Raw genomic sequence first — 26,433 nt, forward strand, 5'->3', positions numbered from 1 at the left:
GTTAGTGTCTTACTGCTGGGGAAAGGCCTCCCCTGCCTCTTTCCACGTGTCTCTATTCTTCGCTGTATTTGGCCACTCTTTGTCTGCAGCGTCTAGCTCGTCGCGCCACGTTTTCTTGGGTCTGCCCCTGTTTCGCCGACCGTTCGGTTGCCACATACATATAATTATTAATTATTACAATGTTTTGTTCTTGTCTAAAAGGCTAGAAAAGTCGCTCGATATAGCATAGTATATTTTGTAAGGTCTTAATTTGTTTTGTATTTATAAAAGCTTTATGAGATTTGGTGTCAGAATTCAGATTTTTTCCCTCTTAAGTTATCTGTGGAGTGTGGATAAGGGACTAGACTCACGTGAGATTCATCCATCCACCCTTCATGAAAACATGGTGCACCTAATTCCAAGTTATAACATGGTCCAAGAATTCAATGTAAATGATACACAATAACGCATAAATCTTGTTAAGTGTATGTCCTTACTCCTTAGGACATAAATTAATATCACGTCATCGCAACTAGAAAATGTCGATGTCTACAAAATATTGCAGATATTTTGTAGACATTGTTATAACTTATAAGTTATGCTTATTAGCATAAATTTTATCCTTATCATGCCTTATCAATCCCATAACATTTTTGATTTGTTAGTTTGCTGCCGAAGTTATTGAATAGGATATATTACTTTCGCGCTAGACGGCAGCACCAGCACAGACAGTGAACAAAAAATTTTGTTCGACGTTTGACAACTTTTCTGACAATATAACGTGTGCAACATGTCGGATTTTTTCGAATTATTATTTACTGTAAGTGCTAATAGCGCCCTCTGCTCTGGCTTTGGCGTTATACTTGTTAAAATAAAGGAAAATATTATAACTCTTTTGGCTGCTGTTTTCGGATAGGATAACCATCAGACCGGAAAGAACTTTTCCATATGGATAGCTATGATTTCAATTACAGATTACAAAATATTTTATATTTTTATAAGAATTTTCTCTATCACTTTTACCCAGGCTTTACTTTGGGTCTACAACTTTTCATAACCTAATTATAATTGTAACCCCTGTGATTAGATGCAAACCAGATTTAACCCTTTTTTAGCAAGCATATACTTTTTAACATTGTTTGAATCATGACCATTGTTGATTCATTTTGTTAAAGTATCTGAAATATTAAGAACTAGATGACGTCCGCATCTCCGTTGCGCCAAAATTCGTTTATTGCGCGGGAACCGTACATTTTTTCCGAATAAAAAGTGTATCCTTTATCCTTACTCCTTACCCGGGACTCGAAAGTATCTCCATAACGAATTTCAGCAAAATCGGTTCAGCGGTTTGAACGTTCAGCGGTTTGAACACTTTCTCGTTTGTAATGTTAGATGTACGCATGTAATATTATGTATTTGTAATATTTCTTTGAGTAAGTAAGTAATAGATAAATGCAGACCTCTTGTCGATGTTTTCTAAGCGGATGATATTCCTAAAGGTCGTTTGTTGGCATTTCATACGCATTTGAATTACTATCTGATGTCAATGTTCTGTAGTTACCTTATAAAGTGTTTTGAAACTAAAGTTCGCCTACGTTTTTGCACAAGGACCAAGGTCAAATAAATTTAGTGTCTATACTACCTATTCAGGCATGCTATTTTTATACAAATACCAGTTGATGAGACTCGTTTATTGCATGGGAATCGTACATTTTTTTCGATATAAAACCTGTCCTATGTTTAACGTGACCTTTGTTTTTGTCAGAGCGGGACATCTTTTCAGAATTCCCGGGACATGGCTAGGGAATCTATTTTGGGACCGTTAAATTTATTTTAATTATATTTACAATTAAGTTTTCCACCTAAGTAGCCCAGTTAGATCACACCTTAAATTACTACAAAAAATACAGAAGTCTAATTAAAGTAAGTTTATTATGTAACTCTGCGGGTACTTTATACGTACGGACAACAAAATTTTGCAATCTGGAGAAATAGCCATAAAGAATACAAAGAATACTGCGCCTAGGTCACATTGTTTGTAAATAGATTACAGTAGGGTGTGGTCAGTGCTCCCTCAACAGGGACGGCCCCATTTACATATTGAATAGGGTGACTAATCCTACTCAATGCTAAATAGGACTCTTTGTCTCTTTATCCTTTTAAAAACTCTTTATCTTATATGAAACTGATTTCCAAAAAGGAGGAAGTTATGTATTTAACTGAAGCTTTGACAATTAGGTACTTATATAATATTATATTCATCATGTTTTCTGCTTCGGGAGTCGGGACAAAATCGTATTTTATCGTGCTTTCCCGGGATATAAAGTATTTTCATACGTATCCAAATATTTTAGGCGTGAGGAACTAACAAATGCAATAAGTAATAAAATAAAATTTAATATAATTGAAATGTCCTCAAAATTATAAATTTATGGTTACTGTTGCTCAGATATGGGGGATTTCATTCCTTCCATTGGATTTCCATGCATTAAAACTTTTATTTATTAAGTGATGCTCGCTCGCAGTTGCAGACGAGAAAAAACTTCCCGCTCTTAACATCCAATGAAGCAGATCATGAAATTTCTAAAACCATTAGCGAGCCATAGATAGTTACACGATCTTGTGTTTAAGTAATGGATAATACCTTCTATATTTTATGAACCTAGGTTTTATCCAGTACCTGTGTAAGTCTAAAGTCTAGACTCTAGGCTCATAATAATATTATTACTACGATGAAAGATCTGTCTTTTAGAATGCCGTTATTACCTACATACTGAAATGAATTTCTCGTCAGTAAATAATGGTCCTGTATTAGGTTCCTCCATAACTCCATATTTCTATCGGCTACTCTTACCTCATTCATTTTGACGTTCGTCATCCGAATTTCTACCTATACGCAGTAGCGTAACTATAACATCCGGGGCCCGTGGCAAATTGATGGGGCCCTATATCAGTAAAAATCGTCACGTTAATAATAAAACAAAAAGTTCTGACCTCACAGCCTCTTGGGCCGGGGCCTTTTGGGTCGGGGGCCCGTGGCATTTGGCCAGCCCTGCCACCCTTTAGTTACGCCACTGCCTATACGGCCTAGGGCTTTTTAGCTTTGCTTTTTTTCCTTTTAGGAACCAGCCTTCGCCACTGTGTTTCCTAATAGTTTAAGTAGACGAAATCAATACAAAGCAAAAAATCCGTCCGCTGCGTACTCTCCGATACCGATGGTGGACAGCCGCCAGGACGCGCACCAGCGGAAAGCAGGAGCACTGTTGGGATTAGTGGGTATGCCTGGACGAGGCCTCCACCGCCCGGGGAGTCCCACCGCCCACGTACCCCGGTGGCCCTCTCCGATACGTAATTGCATTTCATGGAAAAAAATCCAATTTAAAATATGCTTTTACTAACAGCTTATTATGCATTTCAAAGAATCAACATAATATCAGTACCCTACTTTTGTCAACGCCAGTTAACCTACTAGCCAAATTGCTGGTCAGCAGTCAGCACTCACCACTGTTGGCGCCAGTGACTTACTATTATAATATTACGGATTTGTCTCACGTAACTTATTGATATTCTGTCTCGTTTTCGGCGGCTATTTCTGTCTCTACATGACGGTACTTTAGAAATTGTCAGCATTACCTTGATTTTGCTGGAGTTTGTGTTTAGTCTAATGTTGCATTTTGGTATAGCTACTTATAAAGTGGAATATTATGTACTTAGTTGAAAGTGTAATTATCAAATATGCTCTTTGAAATATGTTTATTCCTTTTTGTGGTCGGTTTAGTGATTTTTGGGAAAAACAGCAGGCAAGTAGGATTTATATTTATTTCGTGCCGAAGATACGATTTCTTTTATCATTTTGTAGAATCCACAAAATAGGATATTATATTACTGCAATGTCACGCTAGCCTCTAGAGGCAGTACCAGCATAGACAGAAAGGGTCTATACAGATAACAGACGGACCGCATTTCAACTGCAATCCAACCGCAAATTGCAGTTCAAGTGCAGTTTGAATGCAGTTGACACGACTGCAATAGAACTGCAAACCAAACGCGCAGTCGGATTGCAGTTCAGTTGCAATTAGCGTGCAGTCGGGCAGTCGTGTGAACTGCATACCGACTGCATCCAAACTGTACCATCCCACCCGCCCGCACGCTCCGCTCTCCCGCGCATGGAATCAGTAGCAAAAACAAGGTTAGTGCGGGCGGGTGGGGTGGTGCAGTTTGGATGCAGTCGGTATGCAGTTCACACGTGGGAGAGCCATGCTTCGGAACGAATGGGCCGGCTCGACCGGATAAATACCACGTTCTCACAGAAAACCGGCGTGAAACAGCGCTTGCGCTGTGTTTCGCCGAGTGAGTGAGTTTACCGGAGGCCCAATCCCCTACCCTATTGCCTTCCCTTCCCTACCCTCCCCTACTACCCTATTCCCTCTTAAAAGGCCGGCAACGCACATGCAGCTCTTCTGATGCTGCGAGTGTCCATGGGCGACGGAAGTTGCTTTCCATCAGGTGACCCGTTTGCTCGTTTGCCCCCCTTATTTCATAAAAAAAAAACACGACTGCACGCCAACTGCAACTGAACTGCAATCCGACTGCGCGTTTGGTTTGCAGTTCTATTGCAGTCGTGTCGACTGCATTCAAACTCCACTTGAAATGCGCAGATTGCAGTTGAAATGCGGTCCGTCTGTATAGACCCTAAACAAGAAGTTTTGCTCGAGTCATAGAGAATATACACCTCGAGGTTTGACAAAGTTTCTGTTTACTGTATGTGCTGGTGCTGCCATCTGGCGTAAAAAAATTGCTTTTAGTAATACATTCTAATTACTAATACCAATATTAATTGCAGACGCAATCTATTACGCTGAGCAAAACGTAAATAGTAAATACCATACGTCATGTAAAATATGTAGGTATTGAATACACATTGATGTAACGTAGATAACATGTTTATTAGTTTCGACGTCTTGTAGACAGGAAAATACGTTTAATGTACAGGGATGTAAGACTGTTTACTACACAGTAGATTGTCAATTATTTTCCTTACTATTCAGCCCAATTACTATAAAATCCAGTTAAAAAACCTCAGGAACCGGGCAATAATGTTACTGAATAGCTATGTCCAGTTGTCCACACTGTGCCTTTTTGTTCATCAAGGGCATGCGTTATAGCGCAGGCCGCAGTCAACAGCGCACGTGAGGCATGCCCGCGACGCATGCGTTCTGACCATATCCAAAACTTCAAAAATGGCAATATTGGCGTTGCGTTCCTTAACGCATTCAATAATTTAATGCGCCCAGCGCCAATATGAAAGTTGATGACGAAAATTGAAGATGAAGGTGCACAGTGTGGACATAGCTAATTAATAGTGAATACTGATAGGTGTTTAGTGATTACTGATTAGTCATAAGTTTTTAATAATTTTTTTCATGTGCTCACAATATTCAATAATGAATAACAATTGGTGGCAAATTTAGTCCACCTCGCTGTAGCAAATTTTGAAATTAGCTAGACTTTTAGCTAGTGGCGTTACAAAAGGGTGGTAGGACTGGCAAAATGCTACGGGCCCCCGACCTAAGAGGTACCGCGATCTCAGAAATGTTTTTTCAAATTCTTCCTGTTTTATTACATGTCGACTTTTACTGATGATGGGGATCAAAAGAATTTGCCACGGACAACAGATGGTTTAGTTACGCTGCTGCTTTTAGCAGTTCTAGACTCTAGAAGCCTAGAATATATATTTCGCTACCTACTTACATCGTCTACGATACTATACTAACTATAGTTATCATTTTACATCGATCGTACAATATAATCTCGTTTGTTATCTAAAGTAAACAATACTATTTGAACGTGCTATTAGCGTCGACATGTATAATACATACATGGGCGTACCGAGGGGGGGGGGGGGGGCAGGGGGGGGGGCAGCTGTCCCCCCCCTGGATCATGTTGACGTCCCTACTAAGTATATTATCTAGTACTTTCATCTATAAAAGTAACGAATTTTTGCCATTTGTTTGCAATACAATTAAAAATTATTAATTTTTTATTCTTTATAAACACCAAGCTTATAAAAAATCTGATTTGCCCCCCCTGGCCCAGAATCTGCGTAATTTGCCCGCCCCTGGCCCAGAACCTGGGTACGCCCATGAATACATAGATTCTAGTTCCATTACTTATAACTGTTATAAGACTTGCAGTTCGTGGTTTCACGTCACATTTTTCGCTATCTAATGTCTTAATTATAACTGGAATCACTTTACTATTGCTATCATAAATCTATAGCATTCAGTGTTTTCTCCGCAAATCTAAAATTTAACCTAAACAAAATTAACACCTCCATCGTGGATTCGTGGGTATCGCAGACAATAGATTTTCAATTGTTATGCGGCAGCCGCCTGCCGCTTGGGGATTGATGGGTTAAGTTTAAACCAAGCATTGTTCTTGCACGTTCTCAGTGTATCAGTATTCAGTACACAGCTTCGTAACTCAAAACCCCAATAGTTATAGTGACCCACGGCAGCTCCTAACGAAACGATGCTAAACGAACACTGCGACCAAAGTTAGCAAAGATGATGAAGTTCAAATCGTTGTTCCGTAGAGGACCAAGCCAGGGCAAGCAGGAGTCCACCCTCAAGGGAGCTCCGTCCATATCGAGCCTCGACTCCAAGCACCACAAGGTAGCGCCAGCGAGAGAGAAGTCCCTGAAGATATTCGGCTCGAAGGAGAAGCTGAATAAGACGAAGAAGAAGGACTTGGGGAACAACAATGCGGTGCTAGAGGATCCGGAGCGAGAGGGCTTGGAGTTCGAGGATGGGCACGAGTACGGCAGCGCGGAGGAGCTGGGGACGGGTTCCGTAGAGCGGGGCTCGCAGGAGTGCATCAGTCTGCCCGTGATGCTGAGCGACCACATGCCGGGCTTTCAGGAGGTCGAGCTGCGCGCCAGAGTACCGTCGGAGGTGAGTGTAGCTAAGGATAGCGTTATAGTTGAAAAGGATCCTTATGTTCAATCACACCTCTTTGCTCACGCATTTACTTACTTTTGATCCGCTATTTCTAAGATAGAACGGACCTTTGCTAGAGAAATGGACACCGGATTCATTTTTTTTAGTTACAATCCTTACCATATTTTAATGATAAATGCAACAGATTTAAGTATTATTGAAAAACTCCAATCATCAACATGGCGCACTTGCCGGGTAGGCGCACTTTGCCACACTCACTATACTGTTTTATTTCACGTCTTCTATATTTTTTAGTTTCACATTGTTTTAGATTCTTCATCGCCCCATTCAAGATCGTTCATTTATGAAAATCTTACAGCGAGCAAAGGTTTATTTACTCCCTTTACTCCCTTTCTAGGTTTTAGTAGATATTTGTAGATTCGCTTTTACTAGTAAGTATAGTATAGAGTCTATAGACCAGGGGTCACCAAATGGCGGACCGCGGTCCGCATCCGGACCGCCGACCCATTGCGTGCGGACCAAGCATGTTCGAAGATGATCTTCGTTCATCTTAGGACTCCAGCATTTAATGTCAATATCTATACCTTGCACCAATATTTCACTCCAAACTTCAGAGTGATAATTAGCTAAGGAAAATGGTTACTTTTCTCATTGATATCTAAAAAATACCTTTGTAATTTCCGTAATTACTAATCTTACCTATGTTTCATAATTTTTTTATAAAATGTGTGGACCGCGAAGTTCATATCTTAAAACGGACCCCGAGCGAAATTAATTGGTGACCCCTGGTATAGACTATAGACTCTAGATTCTAGATAGCTAGTCAGCAATTAAGTAATAGTTTTATAACCTTTCTATCCATAGTTTAATTAGTTAGTGATTTGTTTGTTTACACAAAGTTTATCTACAGTGCATAAACATTGCATATGGGTCAATCCATCAGTAGCGGTTAGTACTTGTACACAGATAGTTCTGTTGAGAATAGTCCAGAAAATTTGTTCTTGGTAAACTATTCGTGCAAGGCTAGATACACAAAAATTGGCAAGTACGAGTATGACGTCATAAAAGTTATTCAAGTTTCAACATTTCTATTAATTCCTTGTCAGGTCCCACTATTTTGGTCATTGTAAGGGTTATTTTTGACGTGAATTAAAGTTTAAACTAAGACATTGTAAATTTCCAGGCCTCCCTGACCTCCGGTCTGCAGGAGCTGGAGTCTCTCCGGCGGCAGCTGGAGGCGAGCAGCATGGAGCGGGCGCAGCTGCAGGCGAGGGTCGACGAGCTGGCCGAGCGAGCTGGCGAGGCGGACCGCCTGAGGGCCGAGTTAGATCGGATCAAGGTATGAAAGTGACAAATAGCTTAGGAGAAGAGGCATGCACATTATTATGATATAATATGTTTAGATGAATAGAGCTTTCTAAATAAAAAATGTCGTGGGACGTGGACGCAACAAGGGCAATATTTTGCGACAGCATTTTTTAACCCAGGCAAACCAATTTGTGGGAAGCATTTGATTCACGTGGTTAATTCCAAGATATTTGACCATATCTAAGCTGATGATCAGCATTTTTATCGTTGATATCCGTGTTTCAGAGTGAGGAAGTATGCCGGGGCGCGCTGTTAGCACGTCTGGCGGACGAGAACGGCGCGCTGCGGGCGCGGCTGCGCGGCGTGGCGCACTCGCCGCTGTCGGACAGCGAGAAGCGCCAGCTGCTGCTGCCGGCGCCGCGCCGCATGCACTCCTCCGCGCCCGCCTCCATCGCGCTCGCGCACAACGTGAGTACTGGCTACGACGTGCCGCTACCGTCACCGGGACGTTACACGCAATTTACTATGACGCTATACAGTGACGTTCCGTTGTCGGTGGTGACTGGTGGTGTGCGATGATGCTTGGTGCCGCTACCGTCACCGGGACGTTACACGCAATTTACTATGACGCTATTCAGTGACGTTCCGTTGTCGATGGTGACTGGTGGTGTGCCATCATGCTTGGAGATCTACTTGAAGGATTAGGATGATAGCATAGTCGCGCAACGTAGCATGTTGTTACGATATCATCATAGATAGTTACTTGGACTTCTAGGAGAGGAAGTAGATGGAAAGAAGCAACTGTTGTCATTAATGGACAGCAAAGGAATAAGGATAGATATGCCGTGTTGGCCTGAATGCCTATTTATACTTTGGCAAGTGAATTATAGAATATTTGAATAATTCGCTTGCCAAACTTTATACTCATGAAATTTTGCTGAAAAATTCGGTTGACCTTGAATGCTAAATGGTGCGATATTTCAGGGCGAGGGCGACAGCGGCGAGGCGAGCACGCCGGAGTGGGACAAGCACTCGTCCGCCTCCCTCAGCGAGGTGTCCGTGGCCTGCCTGCAGGACCGCATCCTGCAGATGGAGGAGCACCATTACAGGTGACCTTTCAAGACAATTTTAATCTGAATTTATGCTGCAAAATCTGCACAATATCATCTCGTTCGCATGTTGCATTGCTGTTGTAAGATACATTATATAATGGGTAATCACCCTGCCGAATGATGAAACTTGGGACCGTTTATTACGTGCTCAGGGATTATTTTGATTTTTTTATGGAAGCTATTTAATATTAAATTATTGTCAATAATAGAAATGTGACGATTACTATGACAACAAAAATTGGGAAAGTACGTTATTCACCAGTTTGAGATATGCCCATAAATGCCGGGGTTTTACACACCTACTCGTATTTATTATAAATAAATCACAATGTATTCAATTAGTTGCGTAAAGCTCCTATCAAAGTGGCTCTCAAGCGATTTACTTTAGTACAGTACAAGTTTGACATTAATATAGTAGTAGTAGACAAAAGGGAGTCTCAGTTTACAAACGAAACCACTTCTACTTAAACTTTCAGTTTATAAACACAACAATAATATGACTCTTACTTCACTCATGGACGAATTATCTTCACAGCACGAACGAGGAACTCCAAGCGACGCTGGCGGAGTTGGCCGACCTTCAGAGCCAGCTGGCGGACGCGCACGCCGACAACGAGCGGCTGGCTGACGAGAAGCAGGTGCTGCTGGAGTCGCTGTGCCGCCAGACGGAGAAGCTGGAGGACAGCCGGACCAAGGTCAGCGCTGCGGATGAATATGTATCTTGACTCTTGAGACAGCAATGCAGCTGATGTTTAACAGCAGATGTTGTAAATTTATGCTGATTGTCAGAAACATTGTATATGTAATAATTCTGCCAAATGCTTGTTGCATACATACATTACCCTGCAGGTGTGAGGAACCATTCACCATGCACAGTTCTGAGGGTACAATGTCGTAAGCATACTGACGCCGCATCCGCAAAATGCGTGTCGAATAACGATTTAGCAAAATGCTTCATAACTTTTTGTCGTTGTCCGTATGACTATCTAAGATCTGTTTGTCGAGTAATTTTGACAAACAAGTAGCAATAACTCAGACTGGCCTTCCTTGACATCAACTTTTTGCTATATTATTTCAGGTGGACACCCTCCACGCGTTGCTCCGGGACGGCTCTGAACAGGAGACCCTCGACACTGAGGAGACTGATCAACAGCTGTATGCTGTACTTAAGGTATAATTCTTGAAAAAATATAATCCTTAAAAGATTTTTGACCAAAACATACTATGCCATTAGACTCCCCTCTTTCTTCACTCACGCCTTTCTTTTTTTGGTATACTTTTGTGTGTGCAACTTTAAAGAATAATCGGGCCTAATGGACTGTTGTATTTTACAGGCTGCTCAAGAAGAGAAACAGATGTTACTAAGTAAGCAGGAGCAACTAGAGGCCGACCTGAACGAAGCCAAAGCAGCTGTAGAAGAGAAAACCAAAGAAAATGAAGCGTTGGCTGACAAAATAAGGTACTAGAAGTTTTATCGCTTTCAGCCTTTTTTAACCGATTTCCAAAAGGGTTCTGTGCTCGGCTGGATATTTTTTTATCTATTGATGACCATGGAAAAACTATAGTTCACCCGCGTAGAACGTAGCATTAATATAATCGCTATCACTGTTCTGTCACGTGACACGTCGTACAAGAATGAAAGAGACAAGAAGCAATAGGCCCATGTAGGAATTTCTACGTTCCTAAAACTCATCGTTTTTTATCTCTTTCTCGACCGGGTCTTATAAAAAGTTCATTGTAAAAGGTCCACACATCTGTCCGCACCTTACGCTCTGTGTGCGCCGCATTTCGTGACGTCAATTCATACAATGAATTCTGGGATGCGGCACGTACGGCGCGTGCGGTGGCGGACACACGTGCGATCACCTTTATAGTCATTATTATGGGGTCACGAACTCAATATTTCTTGTCGCAGGTCTCTGGAGCTGACAGTGGAGCGGGCGGAGGAGGGGCGGCGGCGCGCGGAGGGCGAGGCGGGGGCGGCGCGCGAGGTGGCGGCGGCGCGTCAGCATCAGGTCAACACGCTCTCCGACCTGCTCGACGCCGCCAAGGCGCAGGTGAGCTGGAAATTGGAATGCGACGGCTAGTAACAGGCTCTGTTAAAGTGGGTGTTTGCTGTGTCATGTGTGTCCCAATAAGACAGCGATCTGTAAGCCGTGTTCCGAAAAGAAAGTAGAAAGAGAAAAAGTCCACCTATAATAATTATGGAGTGTCGAACGACGGTTTAGACTTTAGTGACATAAGAAATACAGAAAAGTGAAAACCCTTATTATGAGGGATTCCAAGCCCAAACCTAAATTAGTTTTGAAAAATTCCATGACTTGTGACTTGTGGGCCCCAAAATAGTTTTGATTCGTGGCTACTAATACTTCTCGCTACACCAATTGGCTTATTGCACTACATTATTCACTATCTTATTTCAGTCTCTTTCTTACTAAATATTTATCTCTTTCTAACCCGTCCCCAGTTGGCGGGCGCAGCTGAAGGCGCTGCGGCGGCGGAGGCGGCTGGCGCGGCGGCAGCGCGGCGTGAGGCGGACGCGGCGGCGGCGCGCGCGCAGCAGCTCGCCGAGCGACTCGCGCACGCGCAGCGGCAGCTCGACCGCGCACACTCGGATGCGCGGAAATTACATGATGATGCGCTTGTGAGTTTACAAAATTATTCAAATGCCTAATTAATATTATCATGTGCTGTAGCTTTATAGGCGTGCCGCGTGTAAAAACCGTTATAAAGATAATGAGAAACAAAGGAACGATATACTTACAATGAAAGTAGGTACTTACACGGATGAATAGAAGAATATTTAACAAAAATATGGAGCTAAATCAACCAGAATTGTAACTCTGGTGTGGCAACCTCACAAAAAAACCGTCGTTGTTATTAACTACTTTTATAGGCAACTTTGTCAAAGGAATCAAGAATGAAACTAACTCATAATGTATTTAGGTATCTCGCAACAATGCCAAGTCCACAATATCGGAGCTGGAGTTTCAACTTGAGGCTTTAAGGCAAGAAAAAGCGGCGCTTGCGGCCGAACTCACCGCACTGCAGGCCAGCGCTGCTGATTTACAGATACAGGTATAAACACCAAAATATGCACGCGTCTGAAGATTTTTGACAGAAGTCCGAAGTCCGAAAAATGTGACTTGCATTTTATCGTTATTTTACGCTTACCCTGCAAAAGAACTAGTACGATTTTGATGGTGTTCTCCAGGTGCAGGTGGTCAGCGACGAGAAGCTGGCGCTGATGAGTCGCGCGGGCGAGGCGCTAGCGCGGACCGCCGAGCTCGAGCGGCAACTGCAGGACGCGCGCGCCAAGACCGCGCAGCTCGCGAGGGACAGGGAGAGAGATGTGAGTAGAGGTAGCAATAAACCGTGGAAAATTTCCAGCAGTGAGCGCGCTGATGATGATTAATAATACTACGAAACACTCTTGATCGTGTCAACTTTCAAACAAAAAATTGGCCCTGCCGTTTAGATGCTACGAGGCCACGAACAGACAGAAAGACGAGTCAAATAAATAACACGTCTGATTTTGCGACTGTTGTATCTATCTATCTAAATCCATAATTTGTGCCCAATAGGAGGCGGAATGGAAACAATTCCAAAGCGACCTGTTGATGACCGTACGAGTGGCCAACGACTTCAAGACCGAAGCCCAAAGGGAGCTGGAAAGGCTGGTATCCGAAAACAAGGCCTCCAGGGACCGCATCCGGATGTTGGAAGACCAAATACACTCGATCAAAGGTAAAAAATTGTCTATGGCATGTGTAGATTTGAGGGCTGGCTGACTATAAAAATCTGATTGGCTAGTTTCTATTCTAAATTTGATTTTGTACATATTTGGTCAGCCAGTGGTGTTGTAGATTTCTTGGCTGTGCACGCAGAACACAGTTTTTTTTTTATTTGCATGATAAAGGATTTTTAGATATAGACGTATATTGATAAAAAATATCAGAATTAACAACATTAGTACGCACTAATTTCTATGTAAGGCTTCGATGTAGTCGCGTCCATAGAACTAACAGAATGCGACATCATTCGTCTTACGTAACTTGTATTTAAATGTAATTCTAATCTCATTTGATGTACCAAAACAGGTTTTGACAGGTCCGAATCTATGGAAAGTTGCCAAAACGATTGCGAAGGAAGAAACTCGTGTAGTGTAGACAGTGTGGACTCTCCCAGTGATTCGTCAAAAGATATATTTAAAAATATAAGAACTAGATATATATCCAGAGTACATAGCACGACTGATATAAACAAAGACTCGAGTATAGTCGATCAAGCTTTCTTTAAACAAAATGGTAGTACGGGTCCCAAAGATAAAACCCAAAGTGATTATAAATATTCAATAGAAAACGTAACTTTAGACGAAACAAATGACGACGACAGTAAACTATCCGATACATCAGAACTGAATAGAGATACGTCCTGTGAAAACCTCTCATCCTTTGAAAATGAAAGCAAAGATATTAAAAGGCAAAAACTCAAAAGACAGAATGCTTTGGATGTGGATCCCATTGTTGATAATGACTTTGTAACAAAATCAGAAACAGATCTAGTCCAAGACCCGTGTGAAATAACGAAGTTTAAAACTAAATCTTCTGAGCTGTATAACTGTAAACCTAAATCGTACAGTACTGATTGCCTTAATACTAACACAGAGTTTAAAAATGCTTTAAAAGAGGCTACTAGTATAGAGTTCTTAAGTGGTACGTACAATGCCAGTGAAAATTCTTTATTCTCGGAAGGATCAGATAGTGTTTTCTCATCTCTAGCTAGAAGAAATCATAAAAGCATTCTTAAAAGAAGTAAATGTGTATCACTGAACGACGAACCAAAGTTTGAAGATGACGATTTGCTTTACAATGATGATAAAGATTATAAAACAGATAGAACTGGGCTAAAAAATGAATCAACTTTACCTGATGAACCAAAACGTAAATTAAGTTATACAGAAAGAACGCCTTTTACCCACTTGTATCCTAGTGACAATATTGAAACCGACTTGAAAAAAGTAAATGAGGAATTAAAAGAAAATTTTAAAGCTGCTTTAGACAGAATAACAGGGAATCATGATGAGTTTATTAACGACGAGCAACATAAAGTGGAAAACTCAGCGACAGCTGACGAAAAATTAAAGTCCAATGAAGAAAATTTTGATAATGAAAAAATATTGAAACCCATTATGCCAAACGACACAGTCAAAGAGGAAATTATTTCAGCATCTAAAATTAATGACAGTCATAAAAACGATAGTAAATTACCAGCTTACGATGAACATGACAAAAATAGTCCTGAAATTTTAGATGATGAAAGTCATAGTGTTTTAGAAAGTGATTTGAAACAAAGCTATGAATCGACAAAAGAAAACAGTGAAAGTAAAAATGTGCCAGATATAAAAAATGATTTAAATGTGTCAAATAGCTTATCTGATAATCAGGAGTCGCTCGACGTAAAATCAGAAGATAGTGTCAGTTATCATCTAAAAATAAATACAGTTATAAGTGATCTCATGCCCAAAGAAGTACATAGTGATACTAATGTAGTACAGCCAACTAATGTTGAGCCTCCTAGCATTGAGCCATCTAGCATTAAAAATAGAACATTTAAAGCTATTTTAGCTCCAGTAAATATAGTAAATTCTAACATTAACAAAGTACCTTCACCTATAATTCTAAGTCCTGTGTTAATACAGCCAATATTTTTCAAACCTAACAACGCAATACATCAAGAACGAAAGGAACAACCAAAGGGAACAATTTACTACGATGATATAGACCAAGTACAAACGAATGAGACAATAGAAGATAATAAGAACGAGGATTCTAATAAATCCAAAGGTATTTATCAAAAGAACAGTAGACTGAAACACATGGTAGGCGCTCTATCGTTGAAAAAGAGCTCATCTAATGAGAGTTTAAAAAGCTCTAAATCCACTTCTTCAAATAAAAGTAGAGCTTCGCCAACAACAATAAGACCGGTGAGCAAACTACCCAGAAGTCCAGAATGGCTCGTCGATAACAAATATTACCAACCAATGGATAACGTACCGTTTGTTATAAACACCGCGCAGACTTTTGTTAAACCTAACGATTACATTAAAATGGAAGCGGAACAGGAAAACCTATACGAGGAAATAGGAGAACCGATAACACCCCCAGGTCCCCCAGCTAATGTGGCAGACGACGACAAAATATCAAACCAAACGCCAAAACTGGATGAACTCTCAATCGATCGGGAAGAAATACTGAAGGTGCCCAGAAAGCCAAAAAGGACAAAGAACCATGAGCGGAAATCGATCAGTTCGCAGGAGATCGTCAAAGAAATGGCACCCATGACGAAAGCAGTGATATCGCTGTCAAGAACTCCAAGTGCTAAGAAGAATGACAGAGAAGACGTTCCACCAGTGCCGGCTCGGAGGTACTCTCTGCAGAGTAAAAAAGCTGAGGAACCCGACACCGGGTCACTGAAACTCCGCAAGACCTATCACTGGAAGACCTTGGAACACAAACGACTATCCTACCCCCTTCGGTCGCTAAACGACTCATCCAGACCTCGTAAGTCAGGCTTTTGTGACCGACGTCCAGTGTGAAACTCGTGTAAATAACATTGTCATGGTGGTGGCTTTCACTCATGCGTCATGAGGAGCATATGTCCGTCTTTCACTCATTGGTTCGTCTCATGGAGGAATTTTTAATGTGTATTTCGTGTACGTGTACTAAAATCAGGTCTAGAGACTTAAGAGACTTAAGTTATACTTTGATACATGGGCTAGCATACAATAAAAAATTAAAAATACATTTTTTTAACTCTCAAATGTGTTGTATCTAGCTAGTGAATCACACGCTTAACATTAAGTTTGGCTTATTGGCACTTTTCAAAATTTAAATGCATCACAACTTTATAAAAATTTGCTTATATTTTTCAGTACTTATCATAATATGAAAATTGAGATACATGAGGAAGCTAAATTTCATTCCAAGATCATGTCAGACATTTAAATCAGGCTACTGAAATAAATGTATCATCAATGGAAACATAAGAAAAGAAATATAATTATAACAATGTTATGTTAATTTCACTTTAGTTTAAAGTTAATATTGAAGTTTTTCCAGCAAAAGCATATATCATACTTATTATCCTACTTCTACTGGTTAGTAACAAAATCAACTAAACACTTACAGCGATGCCGCCTCGACCGGAAGAGCCGTCAGCGCCGACGCTGCTGTGCAGCTCCTCTCTCCAGGACATCATGGCCTCCGCCGCCTCGCACAGGCGCAATAAAGGTGTGTGACAGAGACAACAGGCCCCTGTGTGACAGAGACAGCTATAGAGCTGTCTATATGCTAATGCCTTACTTCTCAACCGCTTCTGTGATACCGACCGGCGACCACATCGCAACCACAAGCGAACTAGTGGCCAACCAAATCGCAACCACAACGTTGCGTCGATGCAATGACAATGACAATGCGCGCACACTGCCCGCGCTCTCCCCCCCCCTCCATTTCATTGACTTTCGAACAACGTCGACATTTTGTCGGTACCACAACGCAACTACAAAAAGCTGCAGCGACACCATTTACACGTAACCACTGCTTGATGGCATTTTGTCGCTGCGACGTGGTGTGGTTGTGGTACGTGTGGGTTGGCCCTACATGCCCTACTCAGAGACATTAATGTTGATTAAACTTCAATTTAATGAAGATAATATATGAGGCTTATGTCAAAATCGTCATTTAATTACTATTAAGTAATTAATATCCCACCAAAAACATTTTCATGTAAAAATGTTGCCAAGATGAGAACATAATAATATTATAGTTCGTCGTGTCAAAAAGTAGAGCCAAGTTTCTAACCTTACATACTCAGCCCTACATCTAAAAACCTTAATTTTACACTAAAGCGCGGCAAAATATTTGATAATAATATTATAATGTGTCAGCCGCACGAGAAGAATCTAAAAACTTTTACACATTAGTCAAAATCGGTGGCCTGGCCATTTATCATTAGTTACGGTATATTATTAAGTTCAAAGCCCTGACGAATAACAAAATGGCCAAGCCACCGATTTTTTCAAAGATATTTCAACTATCTGGCAATTTTCAAACCAAGGGTTCAAAAATACGACGAAACGTTTCGAGAAAAGGTAGGTTGTGCCCTTGCGCGCTTCGCTTGGCTCATCTTGGCGGAGGCACTCCCGTGCCCCCAGATTCATATTGGACACCTAAAACAGCTGCTCCAAAGAATGGTTGATTTAAATATGCAACTCAATGCCAAGCAACGTTGCAATACGTACTAGTAAATAATAATTGACCTAACTTACGGCCGCATTCAGAGACATTTAATGATCACCTAACTTTAATTAAATGCAAAATTAATAGATATCTAACGAAGCTCGGTGTCAAAATCTTCAATAAATTAGACTATATTCTTAGGGCCTGTTTCACCACTTCCCCCACCGGCATTTTACTAATCTAACCTAACACTACCCGTTTCAGGAGTAAGCAGGCAGGACTCGCGGTTGTCGGTGAAGTCGCTGATAGAGAGCATCGAGAACGCGGCGAAGGCGGCCAAGCAGTCGCCCGCCACGACGCCCGTCGCCGAGTGGCCGCAGGTAGGCATTATGTCGAGCCCCATCGAGTTGGACCGCATTTTCATTTTTCAGACATTATTCTGTGCTATGTGGCTTGGAAAGCAGTGCCGTCATAGCATAACGATTACCATAAAGCTAAAAGAAAAATTGATGTTTATTTTTACCCGACTACTCTAGAAGGAGGGTTATGTTTGTTAAGAGTATGTACCATCGTAGAAATTGATTCAAAGAATGTTGACGGACCTACGTCATTTGGTTGGATAAGTTGGACTACGTCAATTCAATAATTGTAATTCGTGATCTGTCGGCTGCACGAAGCTAAAACAAAGAGCTTCATGGTCGGCTGGGTTTGCCAAAATGCGACCAAATAATGTTGGGACGCCATTTGCCTGAATCAACTTCTCTGATAGTAGGTACGTATGTAAAATTCTGTGGCACTTCCTGCTGCCTTTAATGGCTTAATGTATGACATTCAGAAGATTCGTTAGATTCGTGTTTCCTGTGAGAATGGCACAAAATAAAAAATAAAAATGGCGGATTCTTTATTTAAAAATTAACAATAACTTCGGTTTTTTTATTCCCATTTTCTTGTTGCAACTATGTACGATTGTTCCACTTGTATCTAAACTGCTGATGCTCCAACTTGGGCCTCCCCAGGTGCAAACACCAACTACCACCACAACCACCATCAAGAACGGTCTATCAGAAACTACCACCAACGGCATGACCACATCTTTCACCAAACCACCAGCACCGAGGAACACCAGAGCATCACCAATAACCACAGGTTAGTTTAGTTTAGCAAAGTAATAGTATATTGGTGTCAACTCTGCAAAGCCATAAGTGTCAAAATAACCGTACATTTTTCGTTTAGCCCGACTCTAAGTATGTGTAAAGTCAGTTTTGACATATTTTATACTGAAGCCTCTCATTGAGCTTAACGCGGATAAACTGCATTTTATGTTGTAAAATATTTTGTTATACGAATTTTTAACTAACTCATTCACTTTTTAAGACGACAACTGTACAAAATTAACGAGGTATTTGTTTATCAAATTAGTAAAATTATACGATACTAGATTATACCGTAACATCGTTGCGCTGAAGTTGGTTTGTCGCGCGGGAACCTAATTTTTTCGGGGTAAAAATTGTCTTATGTCCTTTTTCAGGACTCAGAGTAAATCCATACTAAATTTCATCAGAATCGGTTCACCGGTTTAACCGTAGAGACGTAGCAGCGCCACAGCATTATCATTATTATTGAATAAATCGTTTAAATTATTCATAAACCGTATTGATTTGGATATGGATTTTTCTGATTAAAAATTCGTTCACGCAGCGGCGTTTGATTCAAGGGCTGCTGTCCACTATCAATTCAGTTGACTCTTCGAATATCTCAGATTAAGGGGCGATTTCACCAAAGAAATGGAACGCGTTCAAAGCACTCTGAACCGGTTCAAAACGTATAAACGCGATCATAGCATCGAAATGCATTTCACCAGCATAAACTGAACGCGTTCACAGCAAATCCGAGTTTTATCTTTTGAACGCCCAAAGTCCGAAGTTTAACGTCATAAAACCCGTTCAAGCCCTGTCATGGCGGAACGAAAAACATAGACAAAAGAAATGTCAAGATGACAGTTTTGACACATGCATTTGTTAGTTTATGTATTGTTTCTTGCTATTTTGTGGTTAAATTAACGTGAAAAGGCTTTAAAATGATGAAAACATGTAAAATAATCGCGTGACGTCACGTAAACTTAGATTTAATAATCGCGAAACAAAACGAGATTTACGTCGCAGCAGGAACGCATTCAATGGGAACTAAGTTTTATAAAACTAAGTTTTATGTGTGTTTGGTGAAATCCCACCTAAGACATGAAGACTTCGTATATTTATTCGCTGTATTTTTTATTAGCAAAGGGGTTAACTTTTTAGTATTTAATTACCTATATAAATTAGTACGGGCATAAAGTTCTTTGTAAAGACTTGAAAAAAGTCGTATAGGCCTTGTTCTAACATGACATTGAAAGCATGTAAGTGTTCGCTTTCTATTCCAGCATGGCGGCATGATCGGGGCCCATAACCTATACTATCGCCTAACATGTCCTAATCTTTGCTTGTTACTTTACTGTACTTAATTAAGCGATTTAGGTACCTATATAATTATATACATAGAATTTGACGTGTTCCAGGCATTTTTAGTGTTGTTACAGAATGATTTAGGCGTTTCAGATCATATTTTTATTTATTTATGAGTGCAGTTTCAACGTTCATAAAACTGCTGTGTTAATTTTTCAATTTAGTGTCAATCATTTATCATTATCGATTATTTTGTTGGTCAATTCTTGCCACTAATAACTTGCCATAAGTAAAAATGTTGAACAATAATAGGTAGGTTCACTAGTATAAAGTGTGACCTGTAAGATGTGACCTCTGTTAGAAGGAAAAAATACAACTATACATAATATACGTTACTATTTAGATAAAAACAATAAAATTGAAAATGTTGTCAAGATTTGTTTTATTAATAGATAATAAATTCTAAAAGAACTTTTCTACTTATTTTGATGCTCTTCTTTTAATATAATGTTTACTATGTGTCTTAATATTGTGCTAACTTTACTTCTGCATGTATGTTACTAATTTTACTAAATCGGTGATGGGCCTTGTTTCCCTGTATTTTACCTTTCCGCGTCATACTTTGTGTCAATATAACAGGAAGGAAAAATTAACATTTTCTTTATCTAACCTACAAATACTAAGCGGGAAATAATAATAAGATATGTAAATAGAATATTATGTACCAAAGATAATCGTATGTTTTTGAAATATTATAATTTTATGTTACTGGCTGTTTCGTCAAACCTTTTTGTTTCTTTTTCTGAGTCAGCCATTGCTACTGAAAAAATCTAAATAACTAAATAATATCAAACCCCATTGTGCAATTTCTCATTTAATTTATTTGCCTTTAAAACATAACTTTAACAACATAATGCAACGCATTGCCAGATGGCGCTACACTTTATTAAATCTCGCTATGACTTTTCTACTGCTACGGAAATGTAGCTCTTTTTAAGCATAGTGTGGATTTTTCCTCATACTTTTGAGACATCCTGTAGTCCCGTTCAAGTGAGTTCAATAAATATAATAGTTACGGTGCCAGCTTAGCCTATTTTTTTTTTTGAAAATGTTACCCTTTTCCCTCTGTATCTTGTCACAAAGTATGACGTGCGCTTATGTGTCTAACGCGGGGCAGAGGCGGCGGGCGACGTGAACATGCCGGACGAGCAGCGCGCGCTGTCGCTGCAGCAGAAGGCCATGGAGTCGTTCGTGCGACGGAACAGCTACGGCGATATCTGTAAGTTGGCGATATTGGGGAGTTTTTTTTATCGAGGCCAAAAAATAAGAAAATCTAAGTCGACTATTTTATGTTCTGTGTCTATTATAATAATTGAAATTTGAATATTAATATCAACTCCACTCTCCAGTTAAAATCTTAATGATAACAAATCCATCACCCTAAATTTTAATAATAATTGTGTTGTGTCACGTGAGAAATGACGAAGAAAACTGAAATGTATTTTGAATAATATAATAACTATGTACTCTATTTTGTTTGTTAATTTGTATTTTGTATAATCTGTACTACTAATAAGATGACGTTATATTCAATTGACTGTATTATCGTGTAGGTGAGAGAAAAGATCCTCTGAACGCGCTGCAAATCAAAAATGGCGGCTCCAAACGCAACGCGCTGCTCAAGTGGTGCCAACAGAAGACTGCCGGCTACAACAACATTGATATTACTAACTTCAGGTAATCCTCTATTTAAACACTTGTAAGGTGGCTGCGTGCCGTCTGCAGGGTGAAGTGTTTTAGGCCCGTATTAATAAACTATCAATAAACCGCTCTCAGCGCCGAGATTATGCTCAATATCATTATTGGGGTACTGTTTTGATAATGGGGATTGTCAATTTTTTTTTAATTTTGCTCATTACAAAAACATTTCGAGGAATAAGGTCAGTGATCGTTTTTCTGTATATAAACGAAAAAAAATACCCATTAGTTACTTATATTTTTGAACAAATATGTTTAAATTAGCAATAAATTCGACCAACATTACGTTTCGAACTTTTGGTAAGCTTCTGGTATCAGCTTTCACATAATGAGAACTTGCATTTGACGAACCAGCCATTATAAATAAGATTGAAAGGAAATTTAAAACATACTCAGAGGTCAATTGTCCGCCGATGATGACGTCAGAGCGAAACTTTAAAAATTTATTGAGAAAAAACTAGCCAATGAATTTCAAAATTATTTAAATTATATTCTTAAAATACCCTATTTTAACGAAAAAAAATATAAAAAGTACATGTGATTTTTTTTGGACAATGCCCATTAATAATTATTATTAATACGTTCGCACTCAGTTGATACGCCACACATAAGTACAGTGCTTAAGTACCTATTAATCCTACCTATTAATTATTAATAGGTCGTACTTAAGCACTTAGCACTGTACTTATGTGTGGCGTATCAACTGAGTGTGAACGTATTAATAAACGAAACTCGGCGCTCAACTATGACACAGATTACTAAACAGTAAATAGTTACTACGTAAGCAAACTATGATGTCAAACTGCTACTTGAGAAGTTGTTTCGTAAATGTAGTCAACCCTTGACTTAAGTCTTAAGTGCTGTCAAAGTTGATATGAAGCTAATAATAATTAAAGACATATCTTCAGACGCTGAGAGCGTATCAACCACGATAGTTATTAGTAGTAGGAGTAGTCACAACGTTTACTCCCCCCCCCCCCCCCCCCTGATTTACTCATAAGAACCATATCACAGCTCGTCGTGGAACGACGGTCTGGCGTTATGCGCGCTGCTCCGCGAGTACCTGGGCGAGGCGCGCGTGCCGTACGCGGCGCTGAGCGCGCGCGTGCCGCTCGACAAGCGCGCTAACTTCTCCGTCGCCTTCGCCGCAGCCGAGTCCGTGGGAATACCCACCACGCTTGTGAGTATTATTGTATAACAACATACTATAAAAATGAGCAGATCACAGCGAATAACTTTAGAGGGTCTGCTCATCTTTGCCTGAAACATTGGACTTTTCTAACGTGCCAGATAAGTCACAATATGTGACATGAGTCATGACAGACAACAACAGCGGACTTTTACGCTTCGTAAAATATATTATCTTAAACAAATCCGGCATACTTATAATAATATTATTATATTACTTATGCCAATGTCTATTTCACATTAATATGACTAACTTTTATCTTTCGTCGTGTCTAACTTTTTAGGTTTTGTTATTAATTAATAGGTGCTCATTAGAAGCCAATTTCCGTCTGTTAGTTTTCCCCTAAACTAAAAATGAAATATTCGCTTTTGTGAAACAGCGCGATTGAAAATCAGCAGAACGCCATCTAGCTTCGCCACTTTGAACTAATCAAAATCACGTGTATCGCGATTAAATCTTGCGTAATATTATTTTCCAGAACATCCAGGACATGATACAGCAGGAGCGACCGGACTGGCAGCAGGTGATGGCTTATGTCACCAGCATATACAAACACTTCGAGACCTAACACACATACCACTAGTACCTATACCTACATACAGGCTTTGACACTATACACGTTTGCGGAAAACATTCCGATATGTCATATTATGTCATGGCATGATGGCTGGCATAATTTTGTATTTCATTTTGTTCTGGTTATAGAAAGCTATATTACATAATATTTAGTAATAATACTAAGTATTTGATGGCGCCAGTTTGAAAGATGGTGCAGTTTAATCTTCAATAGCAGTATAACAAACAACAACTCCAAAACATTGTATTCTTGAACAATTCTTAATAATTTCTAGTTATATTACAAGATTTAAATATTGATATGACGTGAATGGTAACGGCACTGCGAGGGGTGCTAAGAATCTCCGGGCTACGGATCGCTACCACCAACTGGACCTGGCGACGTATAACGGACGACGATCTCCGCTTAGTTGCAGGCCTATGTCGGATGCGAGTAGCAGGAGATCGGTCATCTTGGCGTTCATTGAGAGAGGCCTATGTCCAGCAGTGGACGACTATAGGCTGATATGATGATGATGATGATGACGTGAATGGCAAAAAAGGGAAATGAAATAAGAGAAATTGTGATTAAGTATGTCGAATGTGATTAGCTAAGTGCTCTTGTGTTTGTGAGTGGTTCACTTTGGCATGAACAGACCATTACTATAGAAAAGCTAGCAAATAAAATTTTGATAAAAATATTTCGATAGGAATGCTAGTTGGCTCTTTTGTCGTATGCATTTTACCATCTTTAAAAAATTAAAGGTTATAGTATTATGTAACTAGATTAAGGACTAAGGTGTACTTATAAGGAATGTTATAAATGATGTTACTAGAATGCCTTGGTATGATGGCCTTGTGAATCGCGTCTTTCGAATATAAAGACTGAGCTAGGTTAGTGGAAGTTCGCCTTCAGCTTAAACTAATTTCTGAGTTGAAAATGTTTTGACATAACCTCAAAATGTCAACTCAGGAACATGTTTGAGCGTGGATTCGAATCGGTCTGAACATAGTTTGTAGTTATCGGTGTGAAATTAGCAGCAAGCTCGCGTGTTGTCTCACTTTTATATATTTTGCGTGAGAGAGATAGCTTTTGGCCTTACGCAACTTGAATAGAGGCTGAATGCTAATTTATATTATATTAATCGATTTGATTAAGAATTTGCTAATAACAAAATCGATTTTTGATATTTGCTAGGATGTATTCAATTGACATTAAGGATTTAAAAGAAACAATTAAATTATAATATTAACATTAATGAAATTGTCTACCTACTTTTTGAACTGATTATGTGATTTTGCATGTCTTCTTTTGTTTTCATTTAAATGTAAAAAGATTTCATTTTTTTTCTTTTATTGTTAGGCCCAATAAAGGAAACAAAATATCCCAATAATAATGATATTCGTCAGCTGTAAGTTTAAACACCAATTTACCAACTTAGGCTAGTACAGTTACAGTAAAACAGCTAGGCCTAATAACGATATTTTTTTCTACTTAAGTACTGTACAACTATTTTTTCAATGTCTTTCCAAAATAAAGGTTTTTCAGAAGGATAAAACGGTTTTAGAGACTAAAAACTTAAACATCAAGAAGGTATTATAGTATTATACGTACTTTATCTCGATTGAGAGGTTAAAAGCATGTGTATTTGGGCATGTGGACTCTGTACGACGTGTTGTGATAAGTTTTGTTTTCCAATGAACCTACTTTAGTGTATTTTAATGTATTTTATGTATGTCGTTGATGTACGCTAGGAATTGTATTTATTAGCTCATATTTCTCCACTTAAATTGGGACTCTATTGCCTGATGTTTAAAGTCCATTTTTCACTTCTAGCTTGGACAAATTATAAATTGTCTGCGTGACTATATATAAAATGATATTTTCTGATAAATGTATTGTAAATAAAGCTAAAGTTCCTTGTTTATGATCGGTATTATTTTTCCCCTGCAACAGACCGGAGATGAAAGAATTTGAAATACTAATATCATAGAGAATATAAAATATAAATATAAAATATGTACCTATATCTGGTCTCTGCTAATACTAAAAAATGTCTGTGACATACGGATTGAACAGACAGACGGACGAATGAACATGACGAATCTATAAGGGTTCCGTCTTTTCCAATTAGGCTACGAAACCCTGGTTGCACCAGAGGCGTGGTTAAAGTTATGGTTATAGTTAAGGCAAATTTAACTTTAACCTTAAATTTGACAGAAGACGTTGCTGGTCTGACAAGGCTTTAAATGAACGGGGGGGGGGGGGGGGGGGGGGCGCTGCTGGTAAAGGAAAACTGTTAAAAATGGCGTATTAGTTATTGTATAGTATTATGGCAGCGTTAGTTCCTTTTTTCGCCACGTGCATTTAAAGCCTTGTCGAGCTCTATAGTTATGGTTAAATATGGCGTCTTGATGGCGTCCATTTTTAACTTTAACCAAAGATTTGATATTTTGCATTGAAGTTAAAGTTAAGTTACAGTTATAGTTAAAGTAAGTTGGTGCAACCCACCCTTAGTGTAAGAACATAAAAATAAATATTATCTGCCAAACGTACGGCGCAGGACGTTCGGCTCAATACGCTCGCAGTGTATTTCAAGATCTCTATGATACATCAGCGTAATTTACGCCGCGTGAATATTGCGACTGACACTTCAGCCGTACTTACTTACGTACTTTCGGCGCCGTACGTTCGGCAGATGTGTCCACAGTCCACACTAAACAATGTAGCCTTGTCCTCAGATGGCTTTTGTCAAGGGCCAAAATGTTGTTAAATATAGCAACATAGATACAGAAGCGCCATCTACATTTAATTAACTTTTAAAAAATAAAAGCGATGCATATATCGCTGGACCTTCAATTTAAAGTATCCAATCCAGATTTTTAAAACTA

At 39.6% G+C, this 26,433-nt stretch overlaps 1 protein-coding gene across 6 annotated transcripts in view; it reads left to right on the forward strand.

The window, feature by feature from the left end:
* The window catches only part of LOC121727815 (autophagy-related protein 23-like), a 57,917-nt gene extending 33,976 nt beyond the window's left edge, over window positions 1-23,941 (forward strand). For 3 of the 6 annotated variants that reach the window (XM_042115822.1, XM_042115819.1, XM_042115821.1), the window contains exons 5-24: window positions 6,575-6,932; window positions 8,122-8,277; window positions 8,532-8,714; window positions 9,231-9,355; window positions 9,894-10,053; window positions 10,437-10,529; window positions 10,693-10,817; window positions 11,274-11,415; window positions 11,826-12,002; window positions 12,305-12,436; window positions 12,573-12,710; window positions 12,943-13,105; window positions 13,459-15,921; window positions 16,549-16,650; window positions 17,863-17,978; window positions 18,615-18,744; window positions 21,217-21,318; window positions 21,653-21,776; window positions 22,812-22,977; window positions 23,465-23,941. In XM_042115822.1, the coding sequence (XP_041971756.1) occupies window positions 6,575-6,932; window positions 8,122-8,277; window positions 8,532-8,714; window positions 9,231-9,355; window positions 9,894-10,053; window positions 10,437-10,529; window positions 10,693-10,817; window positions 11,274-11,415; window positions 11,826-12,002; window positions 12,305-12,436; window positions 12,573-12,710; window positions 12,943-13,105; window positions 13,459-15,921; window positions 16,549-16,650; window positions 17,863-17,978; window positions 18,615-18,744; window positions 21,217-21,318; window positions 21,653-21,776; window positions 22,812-22,977; window positions 23,465-23,554 (5,245 nt within the window). In that variant the 3' untranslated portion in view covers window positions 23,555-23,941. Of the gene's footprint in view, window positions 1-6,574; window positions 6,933-8,121; window positions 8,278-8,531; window positions 8,715-9,230; window positions 9,356-9,893; window positions 10,054-10,436; window positions 10,530-10,692; window positions 10,818-11,273; window positions 11,416-11,825; window positions 12,003-12,304; window positions 12,437-12,572; window positions 12,711-12,942; window positions 13,106-13,458; window positions 15,922-16,548; window positions 16,656-17,862; window positions 17,979-18,614; window positions 18,745-20,017; window positions 20,429-21,216; window positions 21,319-21,652; window positions 21,777-22,811; window positions 22,978-23,464 lie in introns of those variants that run through there. The other 3 variants (XM_042115820.1, XM_042115823.1, XM_042115824.1) reach the window with 3 other exon arrangements.
* The last annotated feature ends 2,492 nt before the right edge of the window (window positions 23,942-26,433 follow it).

The sequence above is a fragment of the Aricia agestis genome, chromosome 6, assembly GCF_905147365.1.
Source record: "Aricia agestis chromosome 6, ilAriAges1.1, whole genome shotgun sequence".
Taxonomy (NCBI): domain Eukaryota; kingdom Metazoa; phylum Arthropoda; class Insecta; order Lepidoptera; family Lycaenidae; genus Aricia; species Aricia agestis.